Source organism: Nannospalax galili, unplaced genomic scaffold (genome assembly GCF_000622305.1).
Source record: "Nannospalax galili isolate Female #2095 unplaced genomic scaffold, S.galili_v1.0 scaffold300, whole genome shotgun sequence".
Lineage (NCBI taxonomy): Eukaryota > Metazoa > Chordata > Mammalia > Rodentia > Spalacidae > Nannospalax > Nannospalax galili.
Genome location: NW_008347322.1, coordinates 345303 through 370078, shown reverse-complemented (window position 1 = coordinate 370078; position 24776 = coordinate 345303). Strand labels below are relative to the sequence as shown.

Genomic DNA, 24776 nt, shown 5'->3' with positions numbered 1-24776 from the left:
CTCCTCACAGCCTCTGTCTCCAGACTGTCACATGGGGGGGGGTCAGGCCTCAGCATGTGCACTTATCGGGGGTACAGTTCAGCTCCTGCTAGAACATTCTTTAGATCGGGAATCTCTAGGTTAGGTGAGGGTGTTGGGAGAGCTCTGGAGAAGAACAGCAGCCTGGGCTGGAACCTTGCTGTCCTGGGCACTCTTGGATATGAGTGACAGGTGCACCGGCTTTGCCTCCTATGGGGTGTCTGGCCTCCTGTAAAGGGCATTCTGTCTCTTGCCAGGAGCTGCTTGGACAAGGCTGTGTGTTCCAGGAGCGACAGGGCTGGGAACGGCCAGGATGGTTCAACCCCCAAGGGACAGCTCCGGTGAGTGTGACGCCTGACTGCTTATCCATGTGGCTGAGCATCCCTGGTCCACCCATAGCCCTCCCAACCTCAACATCTGCTCAGCACCTCGAGGACACTGGGAGACAGGTCAGTCTCGTACTTAGGAAGCTGAGTGCTAACCTGAGAGCAGTCAGTGCCTCAAGTCAGTGATGTGGCACCCCAGAGACCTTGCTCCCAACCTGCCTGCAGTGGCCAGACTTCCCAGGCCCATGGGGACCAGCACCGCAGGGCCCACAACAGGAATGGAGCAGAAGATTCCGCTGGTTCCAAGAGGAATGCAGACTGTCTTCTCCTGCTCTTTGGGCATGTATTTTTGGCAATACCAACTGTTAGTTGATACGAGTGGGAGGAATTATGCCTCCGTGTGTCAGTTTACCCACTGAGCTGCCCATGTGCTGGCCTCTAGGATGCCTCAGGGGTCTCCCCCAGACCTTAGGAAAGGCTCTAGGGAGTAGGCTGTGGAGGAGGCTTTGAGGCCAACATATCGAGTTCCATGGAAGTTAACCCCTTTGTGCCCATGCAGTGTACCATCCCACTGACCACCTTCTATCTCTATGGAAACCCAGGTCCGTGACCAGCTCCAGGGGGTACTTAGGGGAGACAGAGTCAAATCCGCTGGGGCCTCAGCCACAGCATCAGGGTCTTCAGAGCCTCCTCAGTCAGGTCTCTGCTCTCATTGGTCCCGAGGGACAAGGCAGGGAGGGTGGGTAAGGATAGACCCTCTGCCCTGGAGGCCTTGACAAGGAAAGTTCCCTGGTCCCCAGATGAGCAGACTTTGCATCCTACCCAGAGCTAGCCTGGAACACCTGTGGTGCTGCAGCTGTGGGATGTCCATGCTATGGTCTCAGAGGCCAGGAGAAGCATGCCTAGGTAGGGAGGGAGAGGACTTCTGGCGGAGGTGCTGGGAAGTGCCCTCCAGGATGCCAGGGCTGGAGCTGAGGCTGGGCATAGGAGGCTGAGTAAGGTAGAACGTCACGCTGTGTGCGTTTGGCTCTTCCCTGTGAGGAGTGGGCCAGGCCTGTGGACAGGTCACAGCTCTGGGAGGTGAGTGCTCCAGACCCTTCGTTCACATACTTGTGCGGTCCTGGGGTTACAGAGGCCTCTGACAGAGGTGGCAGAGCCCTGGAGAGGACGGGACAATAAAGAGGAGCCAGAAGCAGCTCATACCCACCCAGCTTCATGCCACAGCTCTGTAGCCTGCTCTGTATCTAAGGCTGGGTTTAATGTCCCAGTGCCTCAGTGTCCCCATCTGCAGAAAAGGTGGCCCTCATCAGGAGCGTGGACACTTTCAGCATGGGTCCTGGATCGCCGTGGCCGTGGTGTCAGTACCTATCCCCACCCATGCCTTCACCCTCCCCTCGGCCAGCTGTCTTCCTGACTGTGTCCTGTAGTCCTGCCATCAGGTAGAAGTGCTGGTTTTGGCCTGAGGTCCTCCTCAGCTCCCCACCCCAGGACCCAGCTGCCTCCCTTTCCTCTGGTCTCGGGTCTCAGCACCTCAGGGAGCAAAGTGTCATTTGAGCACGAGCCACATGGCCTCCATCCTTGCCTGTGACCCACACTTGTCCCTGGAGGGCAGCTGTCAGAGGGCGGGACCAGGCCTGTCTTTCAGTGAGGAGTCTGCCTGCTGGGTAGAAGGCCCAAGCCTGTCTGTGGAGGGAGGACAGAGGAGGAGGGAGCGCATTACTTTCCTTGTTGTTGTGACCAAGTAACTGACAGGAAGCAGCTTAAGGGAGGAAGACTTCACTTTATCTCCGTTTAGGAAGGGACACAGCCCACCATGTGGGGAAGGCGTGAGGACAGGAGCATAGGCGGCTGGTCACATTGTGTGTGGAAGCAGTTGGGAAGCTGACAGGAAATAGGACCAGGCTGTGAAACCTCAAGGCTGGCCCTACTGACCCACCTCCACCTCCTAATGGTTCCTCCTGCAACCTTCCCAGACAGCACCACCAGCTGGGGACCAAGTGTTCAAACACATGAGCCTGTGGGGGACGTTTCACATTCAAACCACAACACAGAGGGAGGAGGAAGGGGGTGGGAGATGACCTTGACTTCTGTACCAGGTCCTTGACTATGACTACTACGGGGCCTACGGAAACCAGGCGCACAGGGACTACGCCTATAGCAGGCTGCTGGCGGACGAGTATACCTTCGACTTCCCGCCTCACCACCACGTGGTAAGTGACCTGCTCTGGGCTTGAAGCCATGTCCCTACCCTGTTGCCCATCCCTCACATAGAAACCGAGCTGCCAGCGGGGATCCTTGGCCGCTCTGCAGGGTTTCCACTTGCTCCAGGCTCGCCCCCTTTCCCACTAGTGCGGTTTTGTAGGGAACCGTGTGTTTCTCTCCCTTCTCTACGAAGACCTTGCCAGTAGTCAGGTCTGAGGGCCCCTGCTGGAGGCAGCAGGGGGCAGGAGTGAGGCAGACGGCCTAGGTGGGCTGGGTGGCCTTGGGCCTGGGCTGCACCCTCCTCCAGCCCTTCTCTGGTCCTGAGGTTGTGAGGGTCCATGAGAGATGTGGCTTCCCCATCCTAGGACTCAGAGGGCTCCAGCCTCCATTTTTAAAGTATTTTATTATTTTTCTTTTACATGTATGAGTATATTGCCTGCATGTACGTAAGTGCACCTGTGTCGTACAATGCCTGTGGAGGTCAGAAGAGGTCATCAGATCCTCTGGAACTGGAGTTATGGACGATTGTTAGCCACCATGTGGGTGCTGGGATTTGGACCCAGGTCCTCTGCAAGAGCAGCCAATGCTCTTAACCACTGAGCCATCTCTCCAGCCCTCCAGCCTCCATTTGTAATGGAGTGGGTTCAGGACAAGGTGGGCTTTCTGGCCTTGGGTCCCAGGCTGCTGGATGGCTCCTTCAGGGTACAACCAGGGGAAAGCAAGGCTGGAGTGGCTGTACCATTAGAGTCTGTTGACTGACTCCAAAAGTGGGCAGGGGCGACTGGCCAGACAGGGCACTGGGCAGTCCAGGGCCCCTCCTCCGTGTGCCTGGCTCTCTAATCCCTGGGACCAAGGTTGCCTAGTGTTGGGGGCTGGGTGTCCCCTGTGCCCCACAGGCAGCTCTCACAGGATGAGTAATGATGGTGTCCGTGTCATGCTTCCCTGGCCGTTGAGCACCACAGCCCCCCCATCATGTCGTCAGGCCTGAGGCACCCTTGACATCCTACTGTGCATCTGAAGGGGGTACAGAACCAAGCCCTCCTCCCAGGCACCCACAGCTCAGGGTCAGCGTGGGGAGAATCAGGAGAGAACTATGGTGCCCAGGTAGGGCTTCACAGGCAGGGGCGGAAGTCACTGAGGTCCCTCACAGTCAAGGTCAAGGCTGTATCTCTCTGAACACTCCAGGCTAAACCAGAGCCTTCATCATCATTGAACATTGTGTCCAGTCCTGAAGGGAAAGGACCATTTGCTCTATAGGTAAATGGTTATTCGAGTGTTGAGACAGGGCTCTCTGAGATGGAAGCAGGAGGCCCAGGCATCACAAAACGCAGAAGCTGCAGGGCCGGCTTGGTGCCCAGTCCCTGTGTGCACGGCTGTGTCTGGCACCTCGATACCCCGCACTTCTACAGCCTGTGGGACTCCTGGCCCTGGAGGGTGTGGAAGCTCGGGGGAGATGCCAACTTGGCTCGGCAGCTCCATCCAGCCTCCGCAAATGCGCCTGAGACGGTCCCCGAGCATGAAGCAAGTACTTGTTCTCCGCACTGGCAGCGTCCCCAGCTGGGCACACGGCAAGCGGCAGCCCAGGGAGCTGTTTGGGTTTTGGTTGGCAGCTCCAGGAACGTCAGTAAAGGTACCGGAGAGCCTGGTGGACAGCGAGTGCTCCCTAATGATGTCTAGAGCAGGCAGAGGAGCTGAGGACTCAGGAAGCGGCCAGTCCCTGTGGCCTGCCGTGTGCTGCCAGATGTGTGCCAGCCTGCTGCCTATAGGCTAAGCCAGGTCTGTGGTGTTTGCCTGCCTGCCTGGTCTGTTTTCTCTGACTCAGTTCTGTGTAGGACACTGGAGACCTCCATAGTTACCCTTATGATGGAGGATGCTGAGGGCAGCCCTGTGGCTATCTCTGTTGCTCTGGCCTCCAGAGCCCCAGGCATACTGAGACGGTGGCGGCTGCTTCATGGGGTGATTGTGAGTTAGAGAGGATGAGGTTCGCTACCAGTTTATTTGGTGTTAGGGATGGAACCCAGACTTTCAGGCATGCTAAGCAAGCGCTCTACCAACTGAGCCATGATCAGGCCTCTGTCATTACCCAAGATTCAGCCCATTGTGTGAGTAGGACCCATCTCATCCATTCATGCCATGGTGAGCATCTGTGTACACGTTTGTTTGGAAGTGGCATTCAGTTCTCATGGGTACATGGGTACCTGGGCTGGAATTATCAGCCGTGTGGTTGCTCCGTGTCCAACATTTGCTGAGCTGCCCGCTGTTTACCACGGTAGACGCAGTACTTTACACCCCACCAGCTTGTGTGAGGGTGTGAGGATCTAGTTTCTCTCTACCCTCACCAGCACTTATTATCTGGCTTTTTATTCTGGCCATTCCAGTGAGTGTGTGGCAGTGTCTCATGTGTTCAGCTATTAGCACTGGGTGCCTTCTTACCTGTTTGCTTTTTATCACTTGAGTATCTTCTTTGGGGACATGTCTGTTGAGATCCTTTGGGCATTTATAAATTAGATTATTTGGTTTGTGTGTGTGTGTGTGTCTGTCTGTCTGTCTGTCTGTCTGTGTAGGCCAGAGGTTGATGTTGGGAATCTTCCTCAACTGCCCCCCACATTATTTTTTGAGATAAGCATCTCTCATTGGATCCAGAGCTTGCCAATTTGGCTAGACTGGCTGGCCAGCAAGCCCCAGGGATCTTCCTGTCTCCACCGCTCCAGTGCTGGGGTTACAGACATCTGACTTTTCTGTGGGTTCTAGAGGTCTGAGCTCAAATCCTCATGTAGGCACTTTACCAATGGAACCATCTCTCAAGCCCGATTTGATTTTTTTATTTTTGAATTTTAAGAGTATTTATTTATTTATTTATTTATTTATAAACAGGGCTTGACTGATCTTGGAGTCTTGGGGTTACAGGGGTTACCATGCCTCATGGAATTTAAATATTTTTTTGTTTGTATTTTTGAGACAAGGACTCACTGTGCAGGCCCAGCTGACCTGGAACTTGCTATGTAGACCAGGCTGGCCTCTATCTTACAGAGATGCCTGCCTCTGCCTCCCAAGTGCTGGGATTAAAGGCATGTATCATCAAACTCAGCCTGAACTTGAATAATTTTTTTAAATACATATTTTGGGGACTGGAGAGATGGCTCAGCAGTTAAGAGCACTGACTGCTCTTGCAGAGGACCGGGGTTCAATTCCCAGCACCCACATGGTGGTTAACTGTCCATAACTTCGGTTCCAGGGGGTCCGATGCCTTCTTCTGACCTCTATGGGCATTGTACGACATGCAAGTGCATATGGGCGCACTTACATACAAGCAGGCAATACACTCATACACATAAAACAAAAACAATAAAACATTTTTTAAAGTACATACTTTGGAGCTGGGGAGATGGCTCAGTGGGTTAGAATTCTTGCTGTGTAAGCATGAGGGCCAGAGTTCAGATCCCCAGCATCCATGTAAAGAGCTGGCATGACTGTGTGCTCCTGTGACTCCTGTATTGGAGGTGGGTGGAGGAGACAGGAGGATCACTGGGGCTTGCTGACCATCAGCCTAGCACCAGGTTCAGTGAGAGTCCTCATCTCAAGGGGAAAAGGTAGAGAGGGGGTAGAGCAGGACACCTAACATCCTCTTGTTGCTTGTGTGGTCAGCATCATGTCTAGGAGACTCATTCGGGTCCACAGACTAGATACTTCTAGTTTTCTAAGAGTTTATCTTTTTTATTTTATTTTATTTTTTTATTTTATGTGTATGTATGTATTGCCTGTATGTAGGTAAATGCATCGTGTTGTGCAATGCCCGCAGAGGTCAGAAGAGGCTGTTGGATCCCCTGGGACTGGAGTTATGGACAGTTGTTAGCTGCCATGTGGGTGCTGGGATTCGAACCCGGATCTTCTGCAAAAACAACCAGTGTTCTTAACCGCTGAGCCATCTCTCCAGCCCCAAGGGTTTATCATTTTAGCTCATGTCTATAACCCGTTTTGAGCTGAATCTTGTGCGTGGTGGAGGAAGGGGTCCAATGCCATTCATTTGCACGTGGCTATCATTTATTGAGAAGACGCTTTACCCCTGTGCGTTCTCCTGGGACCCTTGTGAAAACAAACTCACCGTAAACATCAGGGTTTAGAGCCAGGCTCCACATCTCCATCCTTGGCTCAGTCCAACACCACTTTGTCTAGGGTGGTCCCCCTGCCCCCAGTATGTTTTGGAATCGGGAAGTGTGAATCCCTTAACTTTGTTCTTTTTTGAGATTATCTAGGATATTCTGGTCTTTTGCAATTCCCTGTGAGTTTTTCAGTTTTGACAAAGGATCCACCTGAGATTGTGGTACAGATTGAGGGGATCTGTAAATCACCTTGGGTGTGTGGTCGTCTTAGCAACAGTAAACCTTTCATGGGCTTGGGTGTCGTTCCACTTATTTAGGTTATTGATTTCTCTCAAAAACATTTTGTCTAGGGTCTCGGAAGACGGCTTGGTTGGTAAAGTGCTTGCTGGGCAAGCGGAAGGATCTGAGTTCAGAACCCCAGAACCTAATAAAAAGTCAGGCACTGGAGAGGCAGAGACAGAAGGATACCCCCCAAGCCAGGCTAGCCAATCAGGAAGCTCCAGGGAGAGCCATTGAGGAAGACTCCGGATGCCAGCCTCTGGCCTCTTACACACACACAAACACACACACACACACACACACACACACACACACCCATGCACACACACACACACACACACACACACACACACACACACACACCCATGTACACACACAAGCATTTTCTAGTTTTTACAATAAAAACTTTACATTTCTGTTGTGAAGCTGATTTCTAGGCATTTTCATGGCTTTTGAGGCTGTGGTAAACAGAACTGCTGTTTGCTTTTCAAGTTGCTCTGTGTAAATACACAGTAGATTTCTTTGGTTTTGTGCATTGACCTTCTTCCCTTCTTGCGCTGGGCTTAGTTTGCTCTCTGTCTAATTTTGCGGCGGGGCAGCAGGGTCCCTGGCTTGCGGTCTTCCTCTGTGTGTGGGTGTGAAGCCCCTGTCAGCCCATCTTTGAGTGGGACTGGGTGGGCTTCATTTTTGCTAACCTCTTGCAGCTTCTGCCGGCCTGGTGTGACTTTTCCCTTTAGTCTGTGCCATTTCCTCGTGCTCTTCCCGTACTCAACTGCTACCGGTTTCTGATGTCACTTCCCTACGATGTAACTTCCCTGTGATCCCAGAATCGACCTTGTAGGATTCCAGTGTTTTTCTGTTTTGAGACAGTTTCACACAGCCTAGGCTGACTGCAAACTCACTATGTAGTCAAGGATGACCTTGACCTTCTGATCCTCCTGCCTCTACCTCCCTAATGCTGGGATTATAGACTTGCAGCACCATCCGTGGCTTTTTAAAAATTAATTTATTTATTTGTGTTTATGTGCGTGCATCATGGCGCACATATGGAGGACAAAGGACAGCTCAGAAGAGTTGGTTTTCTTCTTCCATCATGTGGATCTCGGATCATCACATGTATGATCTCAGGTCCTCAGACTCAGTGGCGAATGGTTACGTACTGAGCCATCTTGCTGGCTCGGCATCCCTGCTTTTGATTGCAGTGCTTCTGAAAGAGCGAGCCTGTTTATAACCTGGTGCTGGATATCTCTTTGTGGTCCCCATGCTCAGGGGAAGTGTACTGCTATGGGCTCCAGCGCTGGGAGGGCTGTGCAGGTGGGAAGTGAGGCAGCAGGAAGCTCTAAGGAGGAATGTCAGGAAAGGCCCAGCCTCCCATCTCCAGAGGCAGCACCCCTCAAGACCCCCTCCTCCACTGGACCTTTCAGATCCAGAAGGAGTGTCTGGCCTGCAGAGGGGCTGCTGCGGTGTTCAACATGTCATACTTTGGCAAGTTCTACCTGCTGGGGGTGGACGCCCAGAAAGCTGCAGACTGGCTTTTCTCAGCAGACGTCAGCCGACCTCCAGGTACTGGGCCCAGTGGTGGGACAGACCCTCTCCTCTCCCGCTCAGCACCAGGCGGAGGTCTGTGGGCACAGCTGTGGGCCCGGGGACAAGGTGGCAGTCCGAGCCCACCTCCAGGGCCTTCCCCTCCTCCACTCCTCCCTCTGACCTTCCTCCTAACCCCTTCTGGCTCCCTTCCGTCTTTATCCAGAGGGGACATATGACCATGGACACTCCGTAGTACCCCCAGCACTTAAGCTCAGCCACACCCCTGCAACAGGGTGGTCTCCCCATGTGGGTTTGCCAGAATTAAAACTCTATAATACTTAAATTTTAATTTTGAGTAAATAATGAGAAATTTTGGGTACTATTTACCGTGCAATATTTGGGGTAATCATCTGGTTTTTGTCGCCCACCCACCATCTTTTTTTTTTTTTTTTCTTTTTTGCCCTTTTGGGCCAGGGTCGCCCTGTAGCCCCAGCTGTCCTGGAACTCGCTATGTAGACCAGGCTGGCCTTGAACTCACAGAGATCCACCTGCCTCTGCCTCCCAAGTGCAGGGATTAAAGGCGTGCGCCACCATGCCCGGCCCACCCATTGCCTTTCTTACCCGCCCACTGTCTTACCCACCCACCGTCTTACCCATCCACTGTCTTACTCACCCTCTACCCACTCCAAACCCACCTGTCTTCATTTTTATTCCTTTCCTGTGGCTGCCACAACAGAGTTCCATGAGCTGGGTGGTCCTGCAGGCCAGAGGTCAAGATCAGGGTACCAGCCCAGCCCTGTTGCTCCAAGACTTGGGGTGGAGTTCCTTCTGTCTCTTCCAGCTCAGTGGACGCTGGGATCCTTGGCCTTGATTGGTTTCCAGTTATGTTCCCTCTCTTCCTCTGATGCCACATGTTACTACCCCAATTTTTTTGTATGTATATGTCCATGGGGATGTGGGTGCACATGTGTGGATATGCATGTAGAGATCCAGAGGACAGTCTTGAGTATCACTCCTCATGAGGCTCCACCTTGTTTTTTTGAGACAGGGTCTCTCTTTGTCCTGGAGCTTGCCAATTAGGCTAGGCTGCTTGGCCAGCAAGTCTCAGGGACCCTCCTGTCTCTGCCCCCCGGTGCTGGGATTACAAGGACATCAAGCTTGAATTTTCTACATGGATTCTCGGGACTGAACTCAACATCCTCACGCTTGAACAACAAATGCTTTACTAGCCAAACCATCTCCCCAGCCTCTTGTCTTCCTGTAAGCAGTCCTACCGGATGGGAACCCACTCAAATGACCTTCCGTTATGTAGGGTTATGAAGACCCTACTTCAAAATAATGTCTTATCTACAGGTCCCTGAGGTTAGGTTAAGATTCCAACATGTATGCTGAGCATAGCAGCACACACCTTTAATCCCAGCACTCGGGAGGCAGAGGCAGGCAGATCTCTGTGAGACTGAGGTCAGCCTGGTCTACATAGTGAGTTCCAGGCAGGCTGGGGCCACAGGGAGACCCTGTCAAAAAAAAAAACCAAAAGCCCACCAAAAACCCAAACAAAAGATTCCAACATGTGCATTTGGGAGTCGTGATCCAACCCACGGCACTCTGTCCAGAAAGTGAACTCTCGATTCTTTGGTTGTTAGCTTGAGCCTTTCACAGCTGTGCTATCCCCCCAGCCCTGTATACAGCCAGCTAGTGACCCTCCTGATCACCCCCATGTGCAGCTCCGTCTTGCCCCTGTGAATTCTCCATCAGCCCTGCCCACCCGCTCACCCTCCACTGCCACTCTCGCCCACCAGCCCATTCCACCGTCCTCTCCGTCCATCTGACCACCACCTAGGCACCCGCCCCACCTTCCACCCAGCGCCTACTTGCCTCATTGATTCATTCCCCTTCCTGCTGTCCAGCCATGTGGTCACCTACCCTGTAGATATCAGTGGGGACTTCTGCTGTATAAGCGTATTGGGCACGGGGCTGAGGGAAGAGCTCCGTAGCTAAAATCTGTCAGTGACGAGGGTGCGGATGAAGATAAACTCAGGCAAGCATTTTCAAAAATCCTCCCCAGGTAACAGCTGTGGATGACCGGCCATCAATAGTCTAGTTGAAATGGAGTCATGGGGTGGAGGTGGGGGGCTTATGAGGTAACCACCCTAGGGGACCTGCCATGGGGTTCTCTAGACTGTGAGGAAGAGCAGGCTTTGGTGATGGTCACACCTGGATTCTCCTTTCCACCAGGCTCAACGGTGTACACATGCATGTTGAACCACCGGGGAGGCACCGAGAGTGACCTGACCGTCAGCCGCCTGGCCCCTGGAACCCAGGCCAGTCCCCTGACTCCTGCCTTTGAAGGTAAGGCTGGTTTGGGGAGCAACTTTGGTATGGATAGCGTCTGCTCTGGGGCTGGCAGTCACCAGTGGCCGGAAGGTTGGGGATGGCTGCCCAGGGCAACTCTAGAATTGCCTGTCATGCCCACTGTGGTCAAGACCTGGAGATTAGTGGTCTCAGTTCAGGCTAAATGCAGGCTGTGTTCAGGAGACACTGCTGGTGCTCTGAGCACTCCATAATTGTGTCTTTAAACCTGTTGGTGTTGTAGCATGTTGGAGCAGCCTCGGTGTGGGCACACTAAGCTCAGCTGCCCAGGACAGGAGCCCAGGAAAAAACTGCACCTCCTTCTCAGAGCTCAGACCCCCACCCCCCGACCTCTGGGCTAGGCACAGCCCTCTGCTTCTCTGTGCACACCCCTGATGACAGGCAGCTCAGTACTTTGGTCCTGTTAGTACAGCATTGGCTGTTACATCTAGCCAAAACTGTCTCCTATCTTCCCGACCCTGAATCCTATCGTCAGTTCCCAAAGGATCAGACCCACCTCCTGTCCTGTAGTCTGTGTCCACCAGGGGAGGAGCGGAACAGAGCGGGCCCATCTTTTCCCCAAAGACGGCACCTGTACCTTCACAAGACTGTTCTGCAGGGGATAGGCACCAACTGTATGGTTTTCTGGGCCGTTGTTCAGGAGAGTAACCATCAGTGAGCAGTGCTGGGCATGGGAGGACACCAGGCTACCTCCTAGCTCTCACATGTTGCTTGTCATCAGTAGGACTCAGTGGCCCTCGCTGGAGCTAATCCCCAGCCTGGCCATGGACAGAAGGAGAGGGGAGGAAGCTCACTAAGAAATCAGTTCCCTCATTAATGTGTGTGAGGCAGCCACAGTTCTGGGTACTGAACCTAGGTCTAAGTACCCTGAGTTACAGCCTCATCACCTCTTTATAATTTTTCAATTTTGAAACAGTGTTTCGTTAAGTTGTCTAGACTGCCCTGGGACTTGCTCTGTAGCCCAAGCAGGCCTTGAAATTATGATCCTCCTGGCTCAGCCTCTCATGTTGCTGGGTTGGCAGACCTGTGCCACCTGCCCAGCTCTCAGTAACAACTTAAAAAAAAATGATTTATTTTATGTGTATGAGTGTTTTTCTTGCATGTATGTAAGTGCACCATGTACATGCACTGGCCGTGGAGGCCAGAAGAAGGCATTGGATCCCTTGGAACTGTAGTTACAGTTATTAGCCACCACGTGGGTGCTAGGAACCGAATCTGTCTTCTCTGCAAGAGCAACCAGTGTTTTTTTTTTTACATATTTTATTTATTATTTTTGTGTTATGAGTGTATTGCCTGCATGTATGTAAGTGCACCTGTGTCATGCAGTGTCCTCAGAGGACAGAAGAGGACATCGGGTCTCCTGGAGTTGGAGTTATGGATGGTTGTTAGCCACCATGTGGGTGCTGGGAATCGAGCCCAGGACCTCTGCAAGAGCAGCCAGTGCTCCTGACTGAGCCATCTCTCCAGCCCAGCCCAGCAGCTACATTTCTTGAGCATGTGCTAGGCTATGTCTAGCTGAGTTGGAGGTAGAAGGACACAGCAATGAACCAAACAGAATCAGGCTCACGTGGGGTTTATATTTCTGATAGGGAAAAAATAAGATTAAAAAAATAAAACCATTGGAGTGTATAGGATGTCAGATGCGTCAAGAGAACAATGAAGCCCGTGTGTGTGCGTGCATGTGTATGTGTGTGCGTGCGTGCGTGTGTGTGTGTGCGTGCGTGTGTGTGTGCGTGCGTGTGTATGTGTGTGCGTGCGTGTGTATGTGTGTGCGTGCGTGTGTATGTGTGTGTGCGTGCGTGTGTGTGTGCGTGCGTGTGTATGTGTGTGCGTGCGTGTGTATGTGTGTGCGTGCGTGCGTGTGTGTGTGCGTGCGTGCGTGTGTGTTGGACTTGGGGATCTCACTGCCCACAGGGTCCTTCAGGGCAGGTTCAGGGATGAAGAGCTGATGGGATCCAGGGTCTTGTGCTGCTGCTGCTGTGGACAGAGTATCATACAATTGGCCTCGGAAAATGTGAGGCTGCTGGTGGGGTGGATGAGGAGGGCTCTTGTGGGCCTGTGTGGAACCTGGGGGACCACCATCTTGCTGTTGTAATGGTGCAGGCTGATTGAGCACAGCTGGAGCACCTGCTTGATCCATCAAGGGTTCAATTGTTCCTCCTTTCAGGGTTCACTAGCAGGCCCAGGGCACCGGGGAAGGAGACCAGCAGGGCAGCATGGCCTTACCTCCCACCCTGGCTGTGAGCAGGCAGGTGCCTAAAGAGACTCCTGAGTGAAGAGTGAAAGAGCCAGATGTTGTCGGAGGCCACAGGAAGTGGTCAATGGTGGACGCTTCCTGAAGGAGCTTCCTGGGACAAGCACCCATGAGGGGAGGGGCCTGGCAGAAACATCACAGGGGCCCTCCGAGAAAGGCTGGTGGGTCTTGGCTCTCAGCTCTGGGAAAGGGGAGGCCCAGGCACAGCATTTAGGTACAGATGCAGAGAGCCAGGCTAGTTGCGGGGGCCAGACGGAGGAACTCAATTGATGGTGTAGATTTCCTAAATCCCTACCACCACCACCTGGCTCTGAGACTTTTCCTCTTTGAGCCTCTGTTTCCCTATCTGTGAAATGGGGACTGGAGAACCTGCTTGCCTTGGCAGCCCCAGGACAGAGCTGGAAGGAGCTAGGAGGGTTGGGAGCAGCCTCCCAAGCCTCCGTTTCCCCACCTTGGGAACCAGGACCTTGGTTGAAACTGTCAGAAAAGTTCTTTGTTGGGGCTGTTCCCATCACCCCCACGGTGCACAGTAACAAGTCAGACTGTGACTGGAAGGTTCCTGGGCCTCACGGTGAGGCTTGCATCTGGGGGATGTGATGGGATGGCCCAGTGAACCCTCTGCTCTAGAGAATGTGGATCCCAGGGACACTTCAAAACTGGAAAAAATAGCTCATGCACTGACACTGTTCCTGTGATGAATATGCATGATATTAAGTATGCATATGTTTAATATGCATGTTAAGACTCAGAGCTCCAGTAAGTCAAGAGAATGTGACAATTTGCATGTGATCAAGGCTGTGTACTAAGCACTTGTCAATCTCAGAAGCAATTTCAAATGATCTTTATTCATCTTTCTTAATATTACAAAAGGTGTACTGGCTTGTCGGAAACATGCCGACAATAGCGAAAAGTGCATACGAGACCGCCACCCACACGTCACCCCACGCGTGGAGACAGCTGAGAGGAGCCCGGCGAGGCTCTGCCATACTGTTCCTGTGGTATCTGCCTTTCACTGTGGGCCACGCTCACAGCTGGCCCCTGGCCCTGTACTCTCTTTGCACGGCAGTTGATTGGGGATGGCTGCCCAGGGCAGGCAGGGGTACCGTTATCAAGCTGACCCAGAGGGAACTCAAGCTGGTCACAGAACGGGGGCGCCGGGGAGTGCCTAGGAGGCTGGGACCTGTAGGGCAAGTATATGCGTGTGTGTATGTGCATGGGTGCATTTGTGAATGCTTGTGTGTGTGTGTGTGTGTGTGTGTGTGTGTGTGTGTGTGTGATGGCGATGATCATGGGCTGTCAGTGGTCTGGGGCTAAGGACACAGTTCAGAACCCCAGTGTCCTCTGGTAACCCCAGCTACGGACCACAGAGCCCTCTGGTGGGGTTAGTCTTTCTGTCTCTCTCTTTTGCTCATTCATTCACGAGGAGGAAGGGAGGGAGGTTTTAGTGGGGCCTGGCTGGTGCTCTGGTAGCGGGAGGTGGGGCAGGGAGCGGTAGGCAGGCTGACCAGGCTAGTGATGATATGCCAGGGCCTGGGGCCACTTGGAGTGCTCTCAGGATCGGGGGGTAAGGAAGGTGGGAGCCGTGGGTGATGCCAAGGGGGCTTCTCTGTTGGTGAAGGGGGTTTCCTGGAGACTGAGGCCTTGGGCTGGATCTGGGAGGACAGGCAGGGTGACTTAGTACACACAGTGAAAATGTCTGGAGGATTCCAAGGCCGGTTTGGAGGAAGGCTGAAGGTGGTGAGTTCATGGCTATCTGGACCTTCCTTCCCTAGCTGGTGTGACAGCAAGGCTGAGCCCTGAGTGACAGAAGGAGAGTCCCCGGCATGGAAGTTCCAGGCAGGGTAGTTAGGCCATCCCAGCTCCACCGCCTTCATCAGAGCCCAGCCAGTACTGGGGAGACAGCACAGCCCCCAGTCTGCTGCCAGCTGGTCCTTCCCCAGCCAGGAGGGAAACTGAGGCACCTGGGTTTCAGCCACACCAAGTGGCTGACCCTGTGTTCCCAGGACAGGGGCAGGCCCAGACTAAGGGTGTCCTCAGGACTTTTCCCCTCTCCGCAACTGTGCCCTATCTAGTTGCGCTGGGGCATGGTTGGGGCAGGGGCTAGGCCTGCCTAGGTATGGGCCCAAGCCTCCCCTCTCCCTCCACGGTAAAAAGCACCTAAGGTTGGGAGAACTTTGAATAGGAAGGGGCCGTGAGAGGGGACAGGGAGCACAGCCTGTGGCTGTTGTTGTCCTTGCCCCTCAAACCCAACTTCCTGTACCTGCTGTGGCTTTGCCTCCTCCCAGCAACCCTGTGAGGGGCTCCAGTCACACCTGCTTCCCAGGTGAGGGACTGGGGCTCTGAGGCTCGGGGGATAGCACTGCTCGGTAGAGGAACTCCAGAGAGGTCAGTGAGAAAGGAGGTCAGATGGGGGGAGCACAACAGAAGCTTCCCAACCTGACTCCCATGGGCCAGGGCTCCCTCCCCCTCAGCTGCTCCTGGGATGGTGAGGGCAGTGGTTTTGGGGTACCCCACTGCCACAAGTCACAGCATTCCTGCATGACAGTTCTGTGAACCCTAAATTGGAGACGGGACCATGGAGGCTCACTCAGTGTGTCTGTGAGCCAGCTCCAAGGCCACAGAACTGCCCAAGGTCACAGAACCCTGGGACAGTGACTTCCCAGAATGTCTGGTTGAGGTGGACTGCTATCCAAGGGCAGGGGTCCAGGGACAGTGTGGGCTCCATGGATGCCCCATGGCCAGGGCACAATGAGTTCCATCTCTTCCCACCGTGTGTCTCCTCTCTGAAACTCCCTGTCATTTTCTGGGGTCTGGGGACAGGGATGGGTTAGGGTCCTGGGTGTGATCAAGAGTTAGTAGTTACTTTCCAGGGCTGGAGAGATGACTCCGCAGTTAAGAACAGTGGCTGTTCTTGCAGGAGACCCGGGTTCGATTTCCAGTACCCACATGTGGCTAACAACCATCCATAACTCCAGTTCCAGGGGAATCCAATGCCCTCTTCTGACCTCCTTGGGCATTGCATGACATGGGTGCACTTACATGCAGGCAATACACTCAGACACATGAAATAAAAATGAATAAAATATTTTAATAGTTACTTTCCACGTTACTGTGACAAAGGAGGAGGAAGGAAAGGAAAGGAGGGAAAGAAGAGAGGTTTTTGGGCCATGGTTCGCGGGGACAGTCCACCGTGGTGGGAAGGCTTGGTGGCAGGAGCCCCAGGCCACAGCTCACATTGTATCCACAGTCAGGAGGCAGACTGGTGAACGTTGGTGCTCAGTTCCCAGGACCCCAACCCATGGGATGGTGCCGCCCACATTTAGGGTGGGTCTTCCTACCTCAGTTAACCTAATCTAAAACCTCCCTCAGATGTGCCTAGAAGCTTACCTCCTCCTAGGTGATTTTAGATCGTGTCAAGTTGACAATCAAGGTTGATTATCACAAGGGGACTGTTGCCTGAGTCTCCCAGTCCTGCGCTTAGCCCCAGTGAGCTTCAGCGTGATTGAAGTGGGGAACCCAGCAGCGTGGGGCATGTCAGTACAGGGTGAAATGGGAGATGGGAAAAGATTGTCTGTGGCCGCTCAGCACTGGTGGCTGAGGCTGGATAGGATTTTCCAGGACCTGAAACACTAGGGTCCTGTCCTAGTTTGTTCTTCATTGCTGTGACAAAACACTCTGACCCCTACCAACTTGGGGAGGAGAGGATTTATTTATCTTACATCTCCCGTGCCACAGTTCATCTGGGAGCCCAAGGTAGGAACTCAGGACAGGAACCTGGAGGCAGGAGCTGGAGCACAGGCCATGGAAGAACGCTGCTTACTGGCTTGCTCCCCTGGGCCCCGCTCAGCGGCTTTCTTATGCAACACAGGCCCACCTGCCCAGGGGTGGCACCACCCACAGTGGGCTGGGCCCTCCCACATCACTCATAAAGAAGAGGCCCCACAGCCATGGCCACAGGCCAGTCCAATAGAGGCAAGTCCCCGATTGAGGCTCCCTCAACCCAGGTGTGTCAAGTTGACACTAAAGCTATCCAGCACAGGTCTTAACCGTTTTTTGGAAAGTGGGAGAAGACTTTGATGCTGCCCACTGCAGAAACCAAGTTGTATCCTTTATGCGCTAAGAACTGGGGTCCCTGGGCTCACCCCTATCTGTCCTGAGTTCCTGTTCTAAGTCGGGTGCTTCTCTTTTCCAGGGGATGGCTACTACCTGGCTGTGGGTGGGGCTGTGGCCCAGCACAACTGGTCCCACATTACCACGGTGCTACAGGACCAGAAGTTCCAGTGCCAACTTATTGACAGTTCCGAGGATCTGGGCATGCTCAGTATCCAGGGCCCAGCCAGGTGAGGAAGAACGGGGATCTGAGACCTGGGTCACCTGGGAGCACCTGGCAGGCCCTCCAGCCACTTGGGCCCCCAGCCTATGGGGTGGAGCCACCCACATTCAGGGTCCATCTCCCCCTTTCCCACGCCTCTCCGAAAGCACCCCACAGAGGACACTTGGCAGTTTGCACTACCAATCTAGGTGCCTGTCAGTCCAATCAAGTTGAGAAGATTAACCACCCCAGGTGGTTATGATTGCTCTTTCCTTGCTGATAAAACAGTGGCACAGAGAGGGAGAAACATTTACCAAAGTCACAGAGCTCATGGGAGTCAGGGGCAGAATGAGATGGGGTCCCCTAGACTACTCACCAAGTTACAAACCCCCAGGAGAAGATGCATGTGGTCTAGATGTTCCTTGGTGAGCAGCAGGGCCTGCATCCCTGGCTTGCTGGGACCACCGGGGCCTATACTGATGGTAGGCACTCTGAAAGAAGAGGAGGGTGGTGAGCAGACAGGACAGAGGATGCCACTTCTGGAGAGGAGGGTAAAGAGATGATTCACAGCTGAGAAAGGGCTGCCAAGACTCCCAGAGGACCAATGTGACAAAGCCCAGCTGTGGCAGTGGGTGGCATTCTTTCTGCTCTGGGTGTCCTGCCGAGATCCTCCTTGGTGTGCTTAGACGCTGCTGTGGGGCCCATTTTCCCTGATACCTTCAGGCTGACCAAAACAGCAAATCCAGGCTGAGTCTGGACCCTTCCATGACCCAGATATGGCCTTTGCCATGTGACTCTGAGGGACAGTTGGCTAGGTGTGTGCCTCAAGAGTCCAGAGAAGGGGGACAGGAGAGAAGGATTAGAGGCTCAGAGCTGCCATGCTTAGGGCTGTAGACTCAGGGAGCTCAAACACTTACTGGGTTGGACCTACATCTGGCTGCAGGGGCTAGTGGTGCCCTGGGTGTGGCTTCCACTTGCCCTTGGGAAACACTTCAGCTCCCATACAGCAGGTTGGAGTGTGTGTGTGGGAGAGACACACCTGCTGCGCTAGAGGCCCAGCCTGGCCCTTGAGAACCTCCAGCTTCATTGCTTGGTAACCTTGGACAGAACTGGGGCTATTTTTAGAGTGAGGGAGGCAGGTGGGTGAGGCAGGAGGGAAGAAGCACGGGATGCTAAGCAGCCAGATCAAAGCTCAGCATCTGGGACAGAGAGGCAGCCTCCGGAGGCCAGACTGGGTGCTCACTCCTCCTCCCTCCTGACTCCCCCAGAAGGCCCTCACACAAGAATAGTAACATCACCAGCACAAATGGGCCCAGTTATTAACCTATGTGGGAAGCACCTAGCACAGTACCTTGGCCATGGGAAGTATGGCATGAACTGCTACCCAGAAGAACTTTCTGGAAATAGACCATCCCCGAGCCAGCCAATGTGGCAGCTTCTGACCCTTTACCTAACTTTTGACCCCCAAAACACAGCTAGTGTGGTTGAGTTTGTCAATTTAATGAACTCTTGTTCAAACAGCCTCTTTCGCTGCTGGGGACACACTGAGCTAGGTGGAGCGGCCACAGTTGTTGGCATGGGCCTCGGGTACCTGGCACGTGCTTTCATGGTTCTGTGAGGGGTGTCTGGAGGGCCCAGGCTGGTGAGGTCAGGGGTGAAGGGAAGGGGGCGTGCCTCTAGGACTCCAATGGGAGCCTCTTTCCTCAGACCACCTGCTGTTCTCAGAGGACAGACAGCAGCCTTGGTAGATCCAGGTCACTTCCTGACACCCTAGCCTGGGTCAGAATTCCTCAAGTCCCCCCATCCCCGCCCTCCAGGGCCATTTGCAGCATCTGTCCCCCATGGGGGACATAGCAGCCCCATACTTCGCCAGGCTACCTCCCTGCTGCATGGCTGCCCCGGGGCTGTTGGGAGCCTGGGTTCCGGGAGGTCTGGAGACAGCAGAGCTGAGCCGAGTCTCTAGGGCCGGGGTTACATAAGGATCTTGGCAGAAGGCAGTGGCTGAGCACCTCAGGCGGGCGTGGGTGGTAGCTCCAGGCTCTGTGGGGTAGGGATGCTTGGCTGTATCTCTGAGCAACCCCTGCAGCCCTCTGGGACCCCTGATGGGCAGAAGTGGGGGTGTCTCCAGCTCTGTATCCGTGTCCAGCCCAGATGTTCTTAATTGGTCCCGTTCACCAAACACCTTTGTACCAGACAGTTCCTGGTGACATGGAGCTCTGGTTTAGAGGGGCAGGACCAGCAAAGGGACAGGCCATCCTCACAGGTCATGCAGAGATACCTGTGGGGTTCCCTGGGGAGGGGTGCCTGACCCAGACCCATGAGTCTAGGGGCACTGCCTAGAGGAAGGGACTGCTGAGTCAAGAACAGAGGGTGACAGAGGGCTAATACGCAGGAAGCAGCAGGGTGGGGTGTTGAGGGACACACTCGGAAGGATGAGAGTGGGTTCGAGGCTGGGGAGCCTGGGGCGTGGCTCTGTAAGATTTGGATAATGAACAACAGGAGGGTTGGCACTGTGCCGCAGGGGAGAGGGGAGGTGGGGACAGGGCACCTGGGGGGCTCAGAGACCACCGAGGGACGTGCTTCCACAGTGTGGAGTGGAGATGGGCATGGCAAGTGTGAACCGTGTCATAGTTTAGGGTAGCAGTGGGCGTGTACTGCTGTGTTGTGAGACCATCCGGGAAAGACAGTCAGTGCTGCAGGGATATTGCAGCGTGGTCCCTGCTCTCAGGAAAGTGACAGTCCATCAGGAGGATGGGTCTGGTAGCAAGCTCTCCACCTCCTTGTGAACCTGCAGGACTGAGACCAACTCCAGACAGGATATGCAGGCCTGGTTGGAGGATGCCTGGGGACTAGTTGACAGGAAGGTGTACAGGCAATCTCCTGCTGGATTGGGATCTGTCTATTCCTGATAGCTTGGACCAGTCACTTGATTTTTCTGAACAAAACGGAGGCCACCATTGCCAGCTGCTCTCAATGGCCATCATGGTGACACAGGTGGATCCAGTGTTCTCTAGATAACCGCTTTGCCTTGGTTCACCTGCCTGAGACCAGGGCTTGTCCCCAGCCTGGCCTGTGGGCCCTGACAGCCGGTAGGAAGGTGACGTTCTTACCTGGTGGCACTAGCGGTATGTACCCACTGGGATGTTTGGATGACTGTCACTTGTTGACCTCTGCCCCTTGGATGGGGCCTCAGCCCTCCTGTTCACTGGCTCCAGCCAGGAGCACCTGGGGAATGCCACCGGCTTGCCCACTGACCGCTCTGTCCTTGCTTGCAGCCGCACCATTCTCCAGGATGTGCTTGATGCTGACCTGAGCAATGAGGCCTTCCCCTTTTCCACCCACCAGCTGGTGAGAGCAGCCGGGCACCTGGTAGGTAACAGTGGTCACTGGCCTCGGGGATGTGGCTGGCAGCAGCCTCAGGCATGGGGACCTAGGGGCCAGGAGTCTTCAGGTTGGTCTCTTTAGCTCCCTGGGCCTCTGCTGTGAGTTGGGGACTGTGGCAACTAGACTGCCCACTCTGGTGGGAGCTCAGATGGGAGATGAGGGTCAAGGCGCCACGTCATCTGCCCTTTGGTTGGTGCCTGGCATGTGCCAGGCTCTGTCCAGGTAGAGCCTTTGTTGACTACACAGATGCCTTCATGTCTCTTCCCCAAGACTGGGGTGCTTGTTCCCCTAAGCCCAGGTGATCACTATTCCTCTTCCTCCCTGAAAATAACAGGGCTGGGGATGCTTGGCCGTTCCCTACAGGTTTCTCCATCCTCTGGGAGGCTGCACCCCTTGCCCATTCACGGTCCTCCTAGTTTATAGATCTTGGGGAAGGGTTGCTCAAGCAGGAAGTCTGGCCAAACCCCCAACACAGCTCCACTGCAGCTCCTAAGCAGCTCAAGGCCAAGAGCCAAAGCCCAGCTTTTCCAAGGTTGTGGATGGGGTCCTTGCCAGGGTGGTCTGAACATGAGGGGCTCTCAAGAAACCCTGGACAGCCCCTCTACCTTCTGGGCCTGTGTCCTTGTTGGAAAACATGCATCTCTACTTGGGCTTTTCAGGGCTGAAGGAGAGGCTGATGGGGACATTGATGGTGAATGCCAAGTGCCATTCACAGAGGGCTCCCTGTGTGGGGGCACTGTCCACACCATGCTCACATGTCCCTTTGATGATGTCCTTCCCACTGTGGGAAGTTCTGTTTCTGGGCCTCCCAGCATCAGCCCTTCTAATATTTGGGATGGGTATTCTGGCCGGGTCCCCATGCCTGTGCCCCACAAGGGGTTAGCAGCCTCCTTGACCTCTGCCCAGGGATGCTAGCAGCACCCCTAGTGGTGACTAAGGGAACTGAGCCAAAGACACAGGGATTGCCTCTCCCCAGAGGTCCCCTGGACCCTATCTTCTGCAGCTTTACAGATAGATATCCAGGCTGGCAGCAGCAACCCCCAGGTGTGCTGAAGCCCCTGCAGCTCAGAAAGCACAGGATGCTTCCCCAGAGTGAGCTCAGAGAGGCCTTTGTGTTGTTCAGGCTGCCCAGCTAATGAGACCTAAGGACACAGCTACACTGATGTTGCCTGGGCCTGGTGCTCCTTCCTGTCTCCCTCCCTGCTTGGCTATCTCTAGGTTTTTGTGGGGAGAGTGTGGAAGAAGATCAGTGGAGATCAAGAATCCTGCCCACAGAGGGGCCAGACATCCCGTCTTGGTCTTGGGACCAAGCTGGGACCTGTCAGCAAATAAACAATGCGGCGTTGAGTGTTCGGGAGTCTGCTGCCAGAGAGAAAGGGGGATAACGGCAGCCACACGGCCTGTACTCAGACTCCCCTCCTGGAGGCTGCACTGAGGTTTAGGAAGTGGGGTGGGGGGTCTCTGTCTAGCTTGCTTCCTGCCTCTTTAGTGCAAAGCTGCCTGCTGGGACCAGAGAGTAGGCACTCTGAGGGAGCGGCACAGAAGACCCCAGGCTAGGATAGCCTCCAGACCTCCAAGCTCTAGCTTGGGCAATCCCTGGGGTGTTCTGGTGGCATTTGTTGAGTCCATGCACCATCCAGAGTCCAGCTTTGCTGGGGGCTGGGTTCTGATGTGTGTTTGTTGGGGGGGCGGAGCTGTGTCTCTCCCACCACGTTGAGGCTTGGCACAGCCTCAGCCTGTGTGTGGCTTGGATGTTTGTGGAGAGAAGACCAGGTGGGAACATGTTCTCTCCTGTCCAGACCTGGCCACCTCCCTCTGCCAGCAGCACCGCTCCAACACAGCCACTTGGGGCTCCAAGCTCCAGCTGGTCTCCTCCCACAGGGCCCTATCCTGGCCATGGCTGCCTCCCCAGCCCTCCCAGTCTGTCTAGTTATCTTCACCTGGAGCCTGGGAATGGAGCCAGGGCCTGAGCTGAGTGTGAGCCCATACTACCAGGGTCAAGGGTGGGCCCAGCCCAAGGTGGGTGTCTGGGCAGGGGGATGCCCACACTGACTGCTTTTGCTCAAGGCTGGCTTGTAGTGGTATAAAATACATGTCAGTTAATATCCATGGCTGGGCCATGGCACTCTCACAGCACAGGCCTGTCACCCCAACTTCTCAGGAGACTGAAGCAGACGATGGGACGTTCATTGCCAGCTTGGGCTACAGAGTAAGTTCCAGGCCAGTTTGGACAACTTAGCAAGATCTTGTCTCAAAATAAAAAGTCAAAAGAGAGCTGGGGATAGCTCAGTGGTAGAGTGTTAGTCTAGTATGCTTGAGGCCCTGGGTTCAATCCCAGTATTATGAAAAGTAACCGTGGGGCTGGAGAGGTGGCTCAGTGGTAAGGACCCATGACTGCTCTTGCAGAGGACCCAGGTTCAATTCCCAGCACCCACATGGCACTTAACAACCGTCTGTAACTCCAGTTCCATGGGATCCAACGCCCTGTTCTGACCCCCACGAACACTGCACAACACAGGTGTACTTACATACATGCGGGCAATAAACTCATACACATAAAACAAAAATAATGATTTTAAAATTTTAAGAGAGAAACCCCTCCCCAAAACTCATTCTGTTTTCAACCACAGCTGTGTAGCAGGCTCAGGGCCTGAATCAGACCTCACTTTTGAAAGATGACCTTGGGGTACGCATTTGACCTTTCTGTGCATTGCTCTGGTCATGGATTCTCAGCCAGATCCTGAGACATGATTACATAAACCTTGTCTGCCCTGTGCAGCACAGACACAGTGACCAGCGTCTGTCATGTTGGTAAACATGAGAAAGTTCAAGAAAGCCCGTCCCCTCCCGGTCACCTAACCTGCCTATTTCTTTCTCTTTTTTTTTTTGGTCTTTTTGAGACAGGGTCTCCCTGTAGCCCCAGCTGGCCTAGATTCACTATGTAGACCAGGCTGACCCCAAACTCACAGAGATCCACCTGCCCCTGCCTCCCAAGTGCTGGAATTGAAGGCGTGCGCCACCACACCTGGCTGCCTGCCTATTTCTAACATGACTGTGGCCTGTACGCTGTGCTCTGCACGTTCCTAGCAATGCTGTAGACGTCTGCTTGTTCCTTGCGATGTGTCCTGAAGATCCTGCGCCCCCTCCACGGCCTCCGTTGTGCCCAGGATCAGACACTGAATGGGGTTCGTTTGAGCGCACAGCCTGTGCTACCTGCTCGCTCTTGGTCTTCCACCCCCCATGCCCAGCTCTGGTAGGAAAGGAAACTGGTAGGAAAGGAAACTGCTGTCAAGGCCACCGTCCCTGCCTCTGGGAAATGGGGTGTGCCAGGGGCTGGGCAGCCCAGGATTCTGGGGAGCTCTAGCTAGCAGAGGGTGGATACACCAGGGTACGTTCAGCATGGGAGGATTCCAGCCCCTTTTCAACTAACTGGTCGTAACTGGGCTGTCAGACTGGCCTGTGTCATTTGAGGTCAGATCACTCAGACACGGGAAATGCCCCTATCAGGGGCTGGCCCGTGGCAGTCACTGCTGACTTGCCTCCTGGAGCCGTTTGTGCAAGCGGCACCACTGTGGACACTCAGTGAACTCTGGCGTTTCGATCTGAGCCTGTGGGTCTGCTTCTGATGTAAACCCCACCCCCCATCCCCCCAGCAGCCCCTCCCCTGGCTGTTGAAAGAATTCCAGATGTGTTGGCTAGGAGCACCCATGGGACTGAGCCAGACCCAGTGTAGGAGAGGCAGGTGCAGCCCCTGCCCTCTGGGAGCGCATCCCCAGCCATGGACCCTTGAAGAAACCTACAGCTGCAGCCCAGGCCAGAGAAGGAGGGCCATCGCCGCCTAGGGACTGAGAGTCCCCAGAGACGTTCACCGAAGGTAGATTAGGTCGTGGTAAGAGGACGAGGTAGTGACTATTGTTTTAAAGTGAGGTTCATGCTTTGGGGCACTCCTGCCTGAGGTCTGCCCAGGAGGCCAGCAGTGAATCAAGCCCCTGAAGCAGCTGCTT

The 24776-nt window shown here is 54.3% G+C and overlaps 1 protein-coding gene across 6 annotated transcripts in view; it reads left to right on the top strand.

The window, feature by feature from the left end:
* Sardh (sarcosine dehydrogenase) overlaps positions 1–24776 on the top strand; it is a 71154-nt gene that overhangs the window by 27265 nt on the left and 19113 nt on the right. For all 6 annotated transcript variants that reach the window (XR_003851242.1, XM_029568716.1, XM_029568715.1 and 3 more), the window contains 6 exons: positions 276–359; positions 2441–2554; positions 8350–8488; positions 10688–10801; positions 17269–17416; positions 20664–20757. Coding sequence is in view for 5 of the 6 variants with exons in the window: in XM_029568716.1 (XP_029424576.1) it covers positions 276–359; positions 2441–2554; positions 8350–8488; positions 10688–10801; positions 17269–17416; positions 20664–20757 (693 nt within the window). In the remaining variant the exon portion in view is untranslated. The remainder of the gene's footprint in view (positions 1–275; positions 360–2440; positions 2555–8349; positions 8489–10687; positions 10802–17268; positions 17417–20663; positions 20758–24776) is intronic.